Below are 15,287 nucleotides of genomic sequence, written 5' to 3'. Positions count from 1 at the left end.
AAAAGTTAGACTTGTTATCATTGAATGGTTTTTTTTTTAAATGCGGGAAACATCAGTTCATGTCCTGACACCCAAGGAGCATCTTGAGGTAGTTTTATTAACTTGTCTAATTTTTTTTAGTGCAATAAACTTTAAAAATTGGGATTAATGTCAGATCCATTTTTATTTTGATAGAGAATTAAAATATGATTTAAATTCACCTAAACGGAAGGTCTGCATTGGTTATAAACCCCTTGCATGACCCCCAACAAACTTTAAACACGCCTGTCCTGCTCGCCATTTTGGAACTGAAAGTGTACACAGAGGAATTGACTCTCAGAATATTGGTAATGGTAGACATTTATCCTGCCGAAGTGTGTTTCGCATCGTGCAAAGATTTGACACAAAGCCCTACTCATCATTTATGCAAATTGAAAATAGCCAAGCAAATTCTCTTCACAATTGGAAACCACTGGAATGATAGTCTGCATCATGAAAATGACGACTAATTTATGACTAATAATATTTGGTTTATTGGAAGGAACATTGGAAGGAACGGAGGAATAGATTTATTGCATTTATAACAACATGACCACTGTATCGTAATATATTAATATTTATTGGCTTTATATTTATTTCTAATGTTTTATTTGCTTTTACTTAAAGCATGACTCACACAAAAAGAAAATCTGTCTGATTGGTTCGAAAAATAACATCTCAGCCATTTCATTCAATTTTGATTTCTTCAATGTTTAATTCTAATTGAAGCCCAGAATACATTAAATATAATATACTTGAGCTCAATTAAGAAGTGAAAAATGCATCAACGTATTACTGATATGAATATTTAACTCAATAAAGATTATTTAGCTATTAACTATTAACAACAAGTTAATACATGTTATAAACATCCAACTAATATGCCAGGCGTCGATTTCATCAAACTCTTCCTTACTTAGGGTTGATCTTAGGACTTGGGACAAGTTAAGTTGCGTATCCGAAGACGTAGAACGCATTGAACCCAGGTCCTAAGTTAGGACGAGTAGGACAGGTTACTCATCCTCACTAGATATAGGATTAATCCTAGCGTGTCTTGAAATCGGCTGCAGGAATTCCGATATCGTTTTAAATAAAATGATCAAACGAATTACACTAGGTTTTTGGTAATATAATATAAGTAGGTTAAGGTGCATGCTATGTTCAATTTGAAATAACAAAGTGTATTATATTAGAATTAATTGATAATATCAGAAAGTTTTAATTTATCTGGAAGTAAGAATAAAGTATGTATTTATTAATTCATAGACTAAACACAACAGAAAAATTTGAGTATTTTGTTGTCCATGACATCCATCTGGAATAACCCTTGTTGGTCCCATGTGTTGTGCAAGACACATAAAAGAACCCAGTGTATTTACCGAAAAGAGAAGGAGCTCGCCCCTGTGTTCCTGGTTTGATTGGCTTGATATTGCACCATGGCACCTTGTAAACCGTTACATGGTGTTGTGTTAAAGGAGTAGGTCTCATAATCCACACAGAGTCCCACAAGTTACACACCTTGAGTGTCACTGAGTGATGGATATGCCAATATATAAGAAGCCACTTTAATTATTATTATACCTCTTGAATTCAGTTGAATTGTACCTATAGCCTGATTGCCACAATCGTCTTAATACCTCTTGTCACTAACCTCTGGAAAGGAAAAACTGAATATTAGACAGGAAACAGTTTAGAAGATGCCACTCCTTCCCTTACTCTATGGCCCCATTTCTCATTCCCTCTCAATTGTCATAATTAATCATTATTTCATGTACTACATCACTTTCTCCTACTCTTTTTTGTTATGATAACCTCATCCAAAACTTCAACCATCTTGAGACTTGCAGTTCTGGGTTTGCGATGAGTGAAACCTCATGTTATCTCTGCTGAAGTGGGTTACTCAACATGCTCAGATTTCAAGCATCATTCAGATTCTGACAGGAAATCGACCTCCCCATCATACGTGTCTTTAGAAATCTTGCAGGCATAGCAGACTTTCTGTGAATGGTGAACAAATGGAGTAAGAACAAAAGACTTTGTCACGCACAAACCAATCCCATGCCAGTTTCTGCTTTAATCCCATTGTTTGTCCCTGTTTCTACAAACCTTGATATCCCTCCAACAATCGCAGCAATAGGCGAAGTCACAACCCTCCGTTGAACACTTGTGAAAGTCCTTATTCTCCTTTTCATCACAGATTAGGCAAGATCTTTTGCTAAGACCGAATATTCCTAGCCAGCCACACAGTCTTGGCCAATGAATGTACAGAGAAGTTAGGGTTCCAATCTTTGCCTGCAGATATTAGTAGAATGGTTACATGGAACAGATAAGTTCAAAATATTTTGGGATTGAACAACAAACAATTTACTAGAGTGGGACTTGACCCAGCGACCTCCAGATTTTCTCTGCATGTGTGAAATCATTGTCCGAGTATTTAGGTCATTTTGACTAAAACAAGAAATGTTGTCCAAGCAATAACTCAAGAAGGACTTGGCATATTATCTCCAAACTTGGCGTGGGAATTGGTCTTGACATACCCTAGAAGCCGACAGTATTTAAACTGCTCAAGTCAAATTTCAGGGTAGTTATGGCTGAAACAAAAGAAGTATGTGATCGATAACTCAGCTTTTTATTTTTTAAATGACAAAGTTTCACATACCCCAAGTCTCTTCTCCTTAGCAAGTTGCCTGACTGTGTACCTCAAGTGCTTCAAAAAACCACTTTTCTTTTTCAGCTGTTCGTTGTACAAGAACACAACTCGTTGTTTTTCTCTCTGTTAGAGGCAAGAGTAGTGACAACAATTGTAGCAGTGTTCTCTTATTACATGCACACAATACCATCGTTAAGAGAAAAGATTGTAAAATGTTCAAGTTTACTGAATTTTGTCTGACTTTTATTACTTCACCAATATGTTTATCAAAATAAAAAATTCTAAGCTATTTTCAGTCAAGCCAACAAGCTCAAGATAAAGTTTGAGCAGCAAAGGTCATCATTCAGTACAAGGATGTGATACAAGTATATAATACCAAGTTCTTATAGAGCATTTTATCTATGAACCTCCCATTTGGAGCCTTCATTTGGAGCCTTTATTTGGTTTTAACAACAGATGCCCTTTTTGTTTAAATAATGACGCCACAGTTTGTAAAAAGGTTCACTAGAAGATTTGGTGTTATTTGCAGACAACCAAGTCATAAACACTGGGGCAAACCTGGGTTCTTTTAATGTTACACAACGAATGGTACCTATGGCTTTAAGTTCAATCCCAAGGACGGAGCATTTATCATATTTGTGGTCGAGTGTTTTGCTGAAGGACATGAGTGCCATGAATAGGACCTGATTCCCTGAACTCGTACTGTTACAGAGCTTTAGCAGGGTGCACTGCTCAGCAACCTCTACCCAAATATTTGAGTTATTTTTACGTGTATTGTGTCTGTTTGATGATACCTTCGGATAGAAGTAAGCACAGATGATTCTACGAAGACGTAGTGCATAGGCTTCAAAGTAAAGGGATAGCCATACTGCACCCCAAGCAGCAAATACCATCATAGTCAGCTTGTTATCAGGGGCACTCGGCACTGGTAGACATTCTAGGACAGAATCAGAGACGGGGAAATTTATTGACAGGCTGAGTGTCTTTTTTCATATGATCTTCAAAGTGTTCACAACAAAAGGAAAAACACTGAATTTATAGAACATGTATCTAAAAAATAATTACTTTTTTTGAGGAGGGGAAAGGGATGTTTAGATATAATGATACACAGTTCTTGTAATCTTTTACAGCACTTTTCACACCCGAATGGTGTCGCAAACATCTCAGTATTTCACTTTTACAGCTATTCAGACCCATGTTTGGAAATAATAAAGACTCATTTAAGAAGGTAAGTTATGAGTACTGTAGGTCTCGAGATCCGATGTGTTTAGGTCTCAGTTGTTGCAAGGTGTTGACTTTGAAGATTCAGTCTTGGAGCAAAAAGGTCTCGGGGGGGTTTTGTGTCAAGGCCTTATTTTTGTTTAGTCCAAAGTCCAATTAGTGGCCATGTTACAATCGTAGTGAAGACTGAGCCAAGCTTTCAGCAGTTCAGCATTAAACAAAATCAAGAAAGTTAGTTTTGATTTTGTTCCCCTTTTTTTTCACAGTACTGTCTGAGGTGTTGGTCCCCTGTCTTGGTCTCGATGAGAAGGTGTCAATCCCGGTCTCCCCCTTAGATTGAGGTCTAAATCTCCATCTCAGAGTGGAGAGCTTGGTCTCCGGTATTGGACTTGGTAGTCTCGGCTTCAAGACTGTTGTCTATACAGAGCACGTTGTAATGGTTTACAATGTGTTGTGGCAAAATCTTTGTGTTCAATCAATCTAATAAACACAATCCCTTACGTTTGTTTGTTGCAATTGTAGATATGCTGTGTTGCTGGCTAAATGATGAGAGAACTTTTCTAAACATTTGGGCAACGATTCCTGTTCCTTCAACTTTTACTTCTAGTCTATGCTCCCCTGCAATAAAATAAATGTGACGAGTAAAACCAACCTGATAGAGGGAAGTTAGCGTTGATGTAAAGCTGTTGTTCATTTTTACATCGTGAGCAACATCTCAGATGTGTCATCTACTTCTTTTTTATTTTTGTTGAGATCACTTTATCTTGATAATTTGATATGCGAGATAGGCCCCTACACTTATGTGATTTTTTTTTGATACATTGTAACATTGGTTGAAGGCAGTGGATACTATTGGTAATACTCAAAATAATTATTAGCATAAATCCTTTCTTGATGACGAGTAATGGGGAGAGGTTGAATTTGACGTCACAACCCTCCTTTTGCGGCGATATTCACAAGCGAGTCGAGCAGAGTTCAACTGCTGCGAATTATTTGTTACGAATTTGTGGGGTCAACATTCGCTTCGCATTCGCAGGAAGTATGAACCAGGCTTTAGAGTACATTATGCACAAATGAATTCAACTAATTAAATAACAACCACCACCCCCAAAACAACATTATGTCTCCCCCACCCCCACCCCCACCCCCAATAACAACCGTCTGCTTCGCCACTTCTTAGACTAGGGGCAGTATGTACACCTACCTTTGAATTTGTAGTCCAATTGACTATTTCTTGCAATTAGATCCAGCATGAGAAAGAAGAGATGGTCAAAGAATACCATGGCAACGGTCACAACTAATCGCATGGTGAGTCTCATGAAACCCATTAACTGTTGGAGAAATTGAGGTTCATTGTACAATAATGACACATATACTCCAGAACGGGTCTCTCAAAACTGGGGTAAACTGTAGAAAGATCATACTCTCAAGTGCATGGTATTTGAGGGTACCGCGGAGGACATGTTCAACCATACTATTAACTTGTGTGTTGCATTTCAAGTCTGACTGGATAAATGCAGAGTAAGTGATTCAAGACCTGGAGTTGATTTCACAAAACTCTTCCTAACTTAGAATCCATCCTAGATTTTAGGACGAGTCTAAAGGCCGAGTCACACTGCAGCGATAACGAAAACGATAACGATCACAAAGCAAAGAGAACGCATTCTATTGGTTGAATTGCTCCCCGCAGAATACGCACACGCTCATTCAACCAATGGAATGCGTTCTCTTTTTATCGTTATCGTTATCGTTATCGCTGCAGTGGGACCGTGCCTTAGCCTTTGGATCCTCTGTAAGACCCATCATAGGATCGATTTCACAAAATCCATCTGCAGGACGAGTCCTAAGTCTTTGTTAAATCGACAGCTTGACATCCAATATCTCAACAAGGGTTTATCCACAGTAAAGGCAATTACTTGGGATATTTGTTTGTAGTTGACCAAATCATGTTATTGGTTTAACACTGAAGATAAATTTTGATGATTTTATTAGACTGTTTTCTACGAGTGATGCCGTCAATATATCTTTATTGCAGAATGTTGTGGCTTTCTTTGCTTACAGCAAGGTTTTGTTAGTATCTTAATAATTATGTCATCTATAAAGTAATGAGTTGATATTAAAGAAACACGTTGCCTTGGATCGGTCGAGTTGGTCTTTGAAAAGCGTTTGTAATCGTTTTTTATAAAATGCATGTGGGTAGAAAGATGTTGTAAAAGTAAAATAAAATGATCCACACAAACATGCCTCGAAATTGCACGGTTCTCCTTTTACCTCGTCGATTAACATGGTCGGCCATTTATGGGAGTCAAATTTTAGACTCCCATAAATGGCCGACCGTGTTTATAGTTCGCACAGTATAAGGAAAACCATGCAATTTCGAGGCAAACTTGTGTGGATCATTATATTCTACTTTTAAAACATCTTTCCAACCATATGCATTTTATAAAAAAGGGTTACAAACGCTTTTCAAAGACCAACTCATCCGATCCTAAGCAACGTGTTCCTTTAATCTTGATTGAAACTTGAAGAGAAACTCTACTCTGAGAGATGACACTGACCGATGATTTTTTTTCTTCTTTTCTCAACTTCCAACGAACTGTCTCAATGATGTCTGATTTCTGTGCTTTCTTCAAAGGAAGCAATGTTCTCTTGTTCTGTAAGCAGAGGAATAATATGCTCTTAATTTCAAAACATTATTTCAAGTTGCTGTATTTTTACACTTCTCTATTTCCACTCACCTGTTTTTTTCTACGGGCATCAATCCTCCTGAAGTAGGCCGTCATGTATACATTATCAAAGTCAATGTCTTTAAGGTACTTGGTGTTGTAACCGCTAGCACTGAATGTATGCCAAGAAAAGAAATTCATAGCTGAGTTTAAACATGTAAGCAGTATCCCCCACCTTTCCAAACAATTGGACAGAGAAAGCAATAGACTTTTATCCGCTATTGGTATTTGGATAATTTTATTTGTGTAAAATTTGAGAAAATCAAGCCCCTTTTCCCCATATAAATAAACAGCCATGTCATTCTCAACCTACCTGATGAACACCAAAACAAATGCGAAGGAGAGCAGAACCTCAACAATGAAAACCAAAGCATCCAGCCATTGCTTCTTTATGTGAATCTCATGGTTCATTTTACGAACAACGGCTTCAATTGCTGTAGTGTTCAAAAGGTGTACTGGAAAGTGGATTGACTGTTGAAGAAAAAGTGGTTTGTGTTTAATACAACTTTGGTTAAGGTCAACGATAATGCAGGTTTGATTCTTTGGTTCTTGTTTCAGGGAATCTTTTATCAGGGAACACCAATATTGTATGGAATATAAATTATCACCTTTGTTGCCTCAGTGAAGTATTAGGCCTGACAATATTCGGTCTGTTTTGTTTTTAAGAATTTAATTAAAATTGTATAAGAAGAACATAGTCCTATATAGCTTCATGACTAGAAAACAATAAATTTGTATGCATTGGATAAATAACTTAACATGCAATGTATCTATGTAACCATTAGTCATTTTTCATTTATTTTTTCACTTTATAGTCAATTATTAGATCAAGAAATTTCACAACAATACAACAACTGACACAAAAGCAACAACAAAGGTAGCAGCATGCATTTAACAACGGCAAGAGACAAAAGTCAACAACATGCATCCGTCTTACTTTCCATTTGAGCTTGACTTTGAAGTTTTTGGTCAATGATCTAAATCCATTCTTGACTCTCATAAACATCTCAATGGTTTTCTTTGGTTGATTGGGTAATGACGGACAAAATCCCTCCAGCACTGTGATTAATCAAGATTCAAATGACATTTGTTTAGAGATCTTCCAATAACGCATACTGTCTTTCTTTTTTCATTGTTAAGCATCATGTGACTATCGGGATGAACCTGGTAATATTTAATTTTCTGTCATTACTAATTTCATCTTCATTTTCTGTTTCATTTCTGGTGCTACTAAATAGTACAAGTTGAAGTTTGTTTTGAAACTACTCCCAGCTTGAGGGATTGCCTCAAAGAAACTTTTTTTTAAACAAACGTTGCCAAAATATTACAAAATAATAATTAGGTTTAACCTAATTGGGCCCAAAAGGAACAAGTTTGTGTACCCTAATGTAAGCCTGTATAAAATTGAAACTAATTTTGTGCTTTCCTGGATAAGTCTTAATCGATCTCCAATCTGATTTTAGGTTAACTTACATCTAAGCAGTGAGCAGACGGTAAATGCATGCAATGGCAGACAGACAATCAAGTGCCACACGGGGTAACGTTCTTTGCACGTAGCCCATACTCTATGATAAGCTGGTTCACATTCTGCTAAACCTTCTACAAAAACATCTGAAAACAAAACAGAAACAGAATTTCCCATGATAATGACACATGCCTTCATTTGACGGGGTGGGCCAAAGTAATTTACACTTCTTATCCTATATTGCCAAATGAGTGAAAATAAGAAATCCAGAAAAATACTAATGAACAGCATTTAAAGACGCTCTGCTTAGTAAATTAAATCACAGCACTTACATTAAACAAGGTAAAGAGGACTTATTATGGCAATCTTTGTGAAATCTCTTTTCTTCATTTGTTTATCAGTAGTTTTTGTAAACTTCTACTTTGTTACTTTGCCACCAGTAAAGTTCACTTGTTGCTAATTCTTCAACAGAAACTGTGTATTTTCTTTTTCTGTTTTGGGTTGTTTTTTTGTTGTCTTTTTATTGTAACCATATGGGGATATGTAATCGATAGGTCTCCTGGACTTTTTTTATTACATCTTCTTTTTCTTTGGTAACTACTGGAAAGTGGACTGACCACAGAACTTTTAGATGATTCTGTGGTTGATAGGGGTTGGTGGGGGCCTAGCATGCATCAGTGATGTTATAACATCACACCAACTCAAGCCACTGTTTCTCAAATACTCTCTCCTTTCCTATTTGAGCTAGATCAAAGCTTCAATCAAAGTCACACCATGTTTTTTTGTATATATACACTTAACCAAATGTTTTTTATTCGTTGAATATGCAATTGTTTAAAAGCTAGAAAGTTCTGTGTAATTATTTTCATATTATTTTTACCTTTACATCTTCTGAGGCTCTTTAGGTTGAAGCCTTGTTTGATTGAGTCACTAGTTTTCTCTTCCTCGTTAAACTTTCGCAGTTTTTCAAAACGATCCCCTTCAATCTCCTCAACATAATAGCGAAATCGACTTTTCATTGTCTCAGCATCGTCATCAATTGCATCCTGTCGAATCTATGCCAAGATTGAGATAAAAATTGAAAAAAAGCTGAAAGGATAATTGTACAGATTACACACATTTTAAGCACACATGACCAATTTCGTAGAGTTTGCTTAAACACAAACAATAAGCACGTAAAATTGTGCCAACCAGGGCCCAATTTCATAGTGCTGCCTAACGATAAGCAAATTTTCGTGCTTACTGTAGCAAATATTTGTGTAATTGTCAAAATCCAATCTTCTCACTTGGTGTATCTCAACATGCATAAAAATAAAAAACTTGTGAAAATTTGAGCTCAATCGGTCGTCGAAGTTGCAAGATAATAATGAAATTAAAGGAACACGTTGCCTTGGATCGGACGAGTTGGTCTATAAAAAGCGTTTAAACCATTTGTTATGAAATGCATATGGTTAGAAAGATGTTTTAAAAGTAGAATATAATTATCAACACAAGTATCACTCAAAATTTCACGGTTTTCATTGTACGTCGCGAACTAACACGGTCGGCCATTTATGGGAGTCAAAAATTTGACTACCATAATGGCCGACAGTGTTAGTCGACGAAGTAAAAAGAAAACCACGCAATTTCGAGGCATATTTGTGTAGATCATTGTATTCTACTTTTACAACATCTTTCTAACCATACAGATTTTATAACAAACGGTTGCAGAACGCTTTTCAAGGACCAACTCGACCGATCCAAGGCAACGTGTTCCTTTAAAAACACCCTTGTCACATGAAGTTGTGTGCGTTCAGATGCTTGATTTCGAGACCTCACATTCTAAATCTAGAGGTCTCGAAATCAAATTCGTGGAAAATTACTTCTTTCTCGAAAACTACATTACTTCAGAGGGAGCTGTTTCTCACAATTTTTTATACTGTCAACCTCTCCCCATTATTCGTTACCAAGTAAGGTTTTATGCTAATAATTATTTTGAGTAAATACCAATAGTGTCCATCTGCCTTTATTTTTATTAAGCAGCTCTATGAAATTGAGCCACGATATGATGTAAAGATTTCCAAGACGTACCCCAGCATCTATGAAGGCATCATGGAAGGGTTTGTAGAGTAACTTGAAGATTTCTTTACTGTGGTTGAATGTTAGATCGGTTGTACATGATATAGCCCGAGATGACTCATCTGCGTTCAGCATAATATTATTCATCGGACCTGCGGACAGATATTATGCCAAAAAAAGGTTATAATCCAATCTTTCAAAAAGAAGTTAAAATAAGGACATGGTTTCGAACTCTACTATTCCATGCTATGTAGTATGTGGAAGGACATGGTTTCGAACTTTCTTGTATTCCATGCTATGTGGAACAATTTTTGGGCTAAAGGTTTGAGGTTACGCCATGTCATAAATTGAGTTTTACAGATTCACATTATTGTATATGTATAAAGACTACTACAAATTAGTACAACAATAGAAGACCATCAGAATATAAACCTGCTTGTGTCAAGCACATAGGAAGGTTTCTTATTCACACTAGACACCATTTTGAGTAAGCAACTTTTTTTTATGCAACAATAGATCAGAGCAGACATTGACCCCCTGCTATCAGTGCTATAACAAAACATTTGCTTCCCACAGAATGGCACCCATGCCTAACATTCAAATAACGAATCTCCAGTTGACCATTCAAATCTTTGCTTAAATATAGTATACTCTTCATGGCACAACTGCCTTGTTCTTCAGATGTTTATGTTAAATAAAAAAACGATCATGGACTTGTAGCTGAGGTCCAAATACACTTGAGAAAGTCTCCTGATATTTCGGCATGGTTGGCTGCCAACTTTATTAGCACCTCCAAACCTTTGAATGGCTCCATTGGATCCCTTCAATCTAAATAGCTCCCACCACATGAGGCAATGGACCCTTCCCATGAAATATGCTAATTACATTCACGCATGCGTACAGACCCTGTTGGTTGGCAAACGCCATGGAGTTGTGCACTAAGCAGACGCGCAGTCGCGTCTGCGTCGCGCACCCATTAGCCGTGTACAAAACAGCACGATGTTCCCTCATTTTGCCAACCAAAACGTTAGTGCGCACGCGCTACGTGCAATTTACATCATCATGGGAAGGGTCTATTGCCTCTGTGCCCCCCCCCCCAGGTTGTTGCCCCGATGCCCTTTGTTTCAAAGGAAACATACATATTTCTTAAACATACATATTTCTTTGAGGTATCAAGGAAATCTGCATTTCCCAGCTTTGATAACTACATGATAAATTGGAAATGGGGTTGAACAAAGAAAATTTTGAGTGGGACTCGAACCAAAGACCTCTGGATTAACATGCCAGCGCTCTACCAGCTGAACTATCTATAGCCCTATTTTGGCGGGCTCTCTATTCAATTTAAAATTTACGAAGACAGTTTGCCTTGTGGTTAAAAATATTTGATATATTAATTGGAAGTGTATGATATACTTACCAGTTACCAATAAAAATATGGCATAACTTGTGATGAGACTTCGCCCAAACCGCCCAAAGAAAGTTGGCACACTAAGTAGAACAATACATCGAACCTGAACTGAGCAGGCAAATCCAACAGCTAAAAGCAGGGTTAGAACTCCGCCAAATAATTGACGCTCTTTTTCTGGATAATTGAGTTTGTCTACAATACTGACATAAAGGCCTGCAGTTTGGAGGGGAAATGAAATGGTTTTAGTTTAGGAAAATGTCATGAAGTCTCTTCCATTTGGAAAATTGTGTGTTCTTTTGTTAACTTAAAGTTGTAATGCATTTAATTATAAAACACTACAATCTGTTGCTATTATACTGTAGTATCACATCCATAGACATTATAACCTCCAAATTAAGTTACTTTTTCTTTCATGTTTTTGATCTTTTTTTTCCGGAACTGGCAAGATGGTAGGCTTATATATGGGCCTATAATGCCATCGAAATAAATGGGGTTTGCCTTATAGTCCTGCCAAAACGCCCAAAAGTAAGTGGTTTTAATTCAGAGAAAACACATTTCAAACGGGACTTTGTCTTTGGAAAAGGTAAAACAATTAACGAATTATTACCTGCACCAAGCAGACCACCGAAGGCGAGACCCAACACTGTTCTTACGGCCACACATTCACATCGACCAGTGCCAAAGAATATGCGGTAAATCCACGGACAGATACATTCAAGATACCCCTTTACAGCTGGATAGAATTAAACAAAAATCATGATAAAAAAATATCTACAAATAGTTGCGATAACGTAACCCTCCTCCCGACGGCCGCCAGCTGACGGCCGTCGGGAGGAGGGTTACGTTATCGCAACTAGTCTACAAAATGCTCTCCTACTTTTGTCAGTGGTTCAGTGGTTCGATTCTAAAAACGAACTAAGAGTCATTTAACTAAAGATGAGAAGACATAAATACATACATGACATAAGAAAACTTTAATAATCTCCAAAGTAGTCCACCACTAGAACTTAGAAGAAATTACTTTGCTCGCACAAGTTAAAAAAGGAAAAAAAAAAAAAAAAAAAAATGTTTTAGTGATGATTTTGAAATCACACTATCGAAATAAGATTGATTCGCATTAAGTTAAAGATCAATTAGCTCTTTGTGCAGGGAGCCGATTTCACGAAACTTTACGCAACTGCGTAAACTTGCAACGCCGTAATTCCACTTGCAGTTTTTTGCACAACGTTTATGGCGCAACTTTACGCCATAAACATGATAAACGTTGCTTCTACTTCTACTTCTACTTCGATACTTGGCATAGTCCTTCAGTCAGGATATAAACGCCAAGGATAGCTGCTTATGTGCGGTGCCAAGTGTTGCAGGTGCATTTTATTGTACAAGGTGTGAGTAAAAAGTTGGGAGGTAGCTAAATGGTTGCTCCAACCGCCCCCTTAAAGACCCCGATGGATGGGAGCTCGAGGATCTGGCTGGGGAGGGCATTCCACCTCAAAACTGTTCGTGGAAAAAACGAATATTTGTAGAGCTGGAGACGTGCTGGGATGGTTAGGTATTTACATTTGTGGTAGGATCGAGTACTGCTTGGGATCATGGGTATGAGGTATTGGGTTGGATTGATGGCTACTAGCCGATAGCGGATCTTGTACATCAAGGAGATACTAGCAGACTGTCTGCGTTTTTCAAGAGAGTCCCATTGAAGATCATCTATCATTTTGGAGACGCTGTCCCTGCTGTGGTAGTTGTTGAAGATGAATCTGGCAGCTTGGCGCTGGGTTTTTTCTATTTTGGTGATGTTTTTCTTGGTGTGCGGGTTCCAAACTGTACTATAGTATTCGAGATGTGGACGGACAAGAGAAAGATATGCTTGTTGCCGTAGCTTCTGGGAGCAGCCTCTGAGGTTACGTCTGATGAGTCCAAGCATCCTGTTAGCTTTTGCAGTTATGATGTCTATATGGGATTGCCATGACAGGTTACTTGTAAGAGTTAGGCCAAGATAGGGATGTTCAGAAACTGTAGTAAGAGCACTACTACCGAGATTGTACTCAGTGTTTATGGTTTTACGTAGCAAGGTGAAGCGCATGGTGTGGCATTTGTCTTGGTTAAACTTCATGTTCCATGTTTCAGCCCATGGTGTCAAGATTGTTTTGAAGAGCAGTTGCGTGTAGGGTGAAATCGATGGACGTGCAAAAACAGGGTTGTCAAACGAAGCCTACTAAATTAAAAAAACAAAACAAGTTAGGTCCTAACCACTGATTTTCGTTTTATAAAAGTTAGGCTAAGTAAACATAAGTTTCTGCATCACAATTTTGTTTGTCCTACGGCAGGGATATAGCTAGCTACAGGTCCGGTGAAGGTTATGAACCAATCATACCACGATTTTAATTGGATTCGTTCAAACTTTCCGCCAACCGAGAGTGTCACAGTCCGTGCGCACCGGTCATGTTTTTTTTAGTCGTGTGAATGTATTTATTTTGCTTCTGCAATTGATTCGTCAATTTAAACTTACCTGGTATGCAATAATCACAACATTTCACAAGACAACTCATAGTTATTGCTACGATCAGTCCCGGCGACACCGAATTTTGTTTTCTTCAGCAGGTTGATCGTCTGCTAGTCGTCGGTTAGTAAGTAGGCCTACTGCTGTGCACAGTGTCTCGTCGATCGTGTAGAGAGATGTGTTCAGAGAGTGTTGTCGGGGCATGTGTGACGACGACGTCGTACGTTAGTTTTTAAAAAATGCATGTGTGTGTGTGTGTGTGCGCGCGGTATTATTGTACGCGTTGCTGGTCAGCGCTTTGCGGGCGCCGGGAGGGCGTTCAACTTCACGCGTTGCGCAACGACCAATAGACCGATCCATTGCATCGAAATAAAGCCCGATGCGTGCGCGTATGCTTGGCGCGCGCGGCAGAGTTGTGCAGAAATGGCAGAAAGGCATTGTAGCTCACGTGCCCCTTTTGCTCACAGTCTCGTGAACGCAGTCTCGTGAACAAAAGCGCCACTGCCTTCACACACCGGGACATTGACGTTCCCACTGGTGCTACTAAAATTGCTTATGAGAACGTTCAATGTGATTCGGGTAAATTTAATAACGAAATCATGATTTGATACTCAAAGTCAATAGGAAAGTTTACTTAGAGGGCCACGCCTAAACAAACTACTATAATTGGATACATAATATCTGATATAAAAACAAGTGTTTTTCAATGGCAGAAGAGATCCCCCACCCCACCCGGTGCTGAATCAATTGATGGAACGAATGGAGGTGCCCCCTCCAACTGGCCTGTGCAAGGTGTCTCGCAAGAAGAAGTGACTTTTATCTGGACTCTCTTGAAGACGTGACATGCATAATGTGGGACAGAGCCACAAACTATAATGGAACACCTATTTGGAGCGAGACTGCAAAATCGAGGACCTTGCACCCAGAGTACAGTGATATTGCAATAGGAACTGTGTAAGAGTTCTGGCTGAAACTCATCTAAGTGTTTGGTGGATACGATAAGAAGAAGAATGAAGTCAAAGTTTATGTAAGGGGTTGAGAAATTCAACAGTACTGAAGTGCAAAGAATATCTTTCATTTTCTACTTTGTTGTGTATATCTATTTACTTGATCTTGAAAGGTCTGAACTGAAATTTTTATATTGTTTGCCCCTTTCTAAGCCGTCGCTTTTGGAGTCCCCAGCAGAGAGGCTTTTTTCCAAACCTGAACTTCGTTTCCGTCTGCGGCTTTGGGCTCCGTTTGAT

The 15,287-nt window shown here is 38.2% G+C and overlaps 1 protein-coding gene across 1 annotated transcript; it reads right to left on the bottom strand.

Moving 5' to 3' along the window:
* Positions 1-137: 137 nt before the first annotated feature.
* Positions 138-14,265, bottom strand: LOC139937053 (E3 ubiquitin-protein ligase DCST1-like). Its single transcript, XM_071932031.1, has 16 exons — positions 14,053-14,265; positions 12,154-12,279; positions 11,556-11,759; positions 10,151-10,290; positions 8,961-9,135; positions 8,089-8,226; positions 7,553-7,674; positions 6,929-7,086; positions 6,628-6,727; positions 6,448-6,543; positions 5,094-5,220; positions 4,391-4,507; positions 3,463-3,605; positions 2,678-2,791; positions 2,125-2,310; positions 138-2,016 (listed from the first exon to the last, which is right to left on the bottom strand). Exons 1-16 carry the CDS (start codon positions 14,090-14,092, stop codon positions 1,942-1,944), a joined length of 2,061 nt encoding a protein of 686 aa, XP_071788132.1. The 5' UTR covers positions 14,093-14,265; the 3' UTR covers positions 138-1,941.
* Between the last annotated feature and the right edge of the window lie 1,022 nt (positions 14,266-15,287).

The sequence above is a fragment of the Asterias amurensis genome, chromosome 5 (genome assembly GCF_032118995.1).
Source record: "Asterias amurensis chromosome 5, ASM3211899v1".
NCBI classification, from domain to species: Eukaryota; Metazoa; Echinodermata; class Asteroidea; order Forcipulatida; family Asteriidae; genus Asterias; species Asterias amurensis.
This window is presented reverse-complemented; position numbering and strand designations above follow the sequence as displayed.

What these genes read in the sequence shown, in the direction of transcription:
- LOC139937053 (XM_071932031.1), bottom strand. Translation starts at nt 14,092, where the DNA reads ATGAGTTGTCTTGTGAAATGTTGTGATTATTGCATACCAG. An exon ending in AAGAAGAAAAAAAATCATCG is followed by an intron (nt 5,221 to 6,447) that starts GTCAGTGTCATC and finishes TTTCTCCAACAG; the next exon opens with TTAATGGGTTTCATGAGACT. An exon ending in CTAAGGAGAAGAGACTTGGG is followed by an intron (nt 2,311 to 2,677) that starts GTATGTGAAACT and finishes TAATATCTGCAG; the next exon opens with GCAAAGATTGGAACCCTAAC.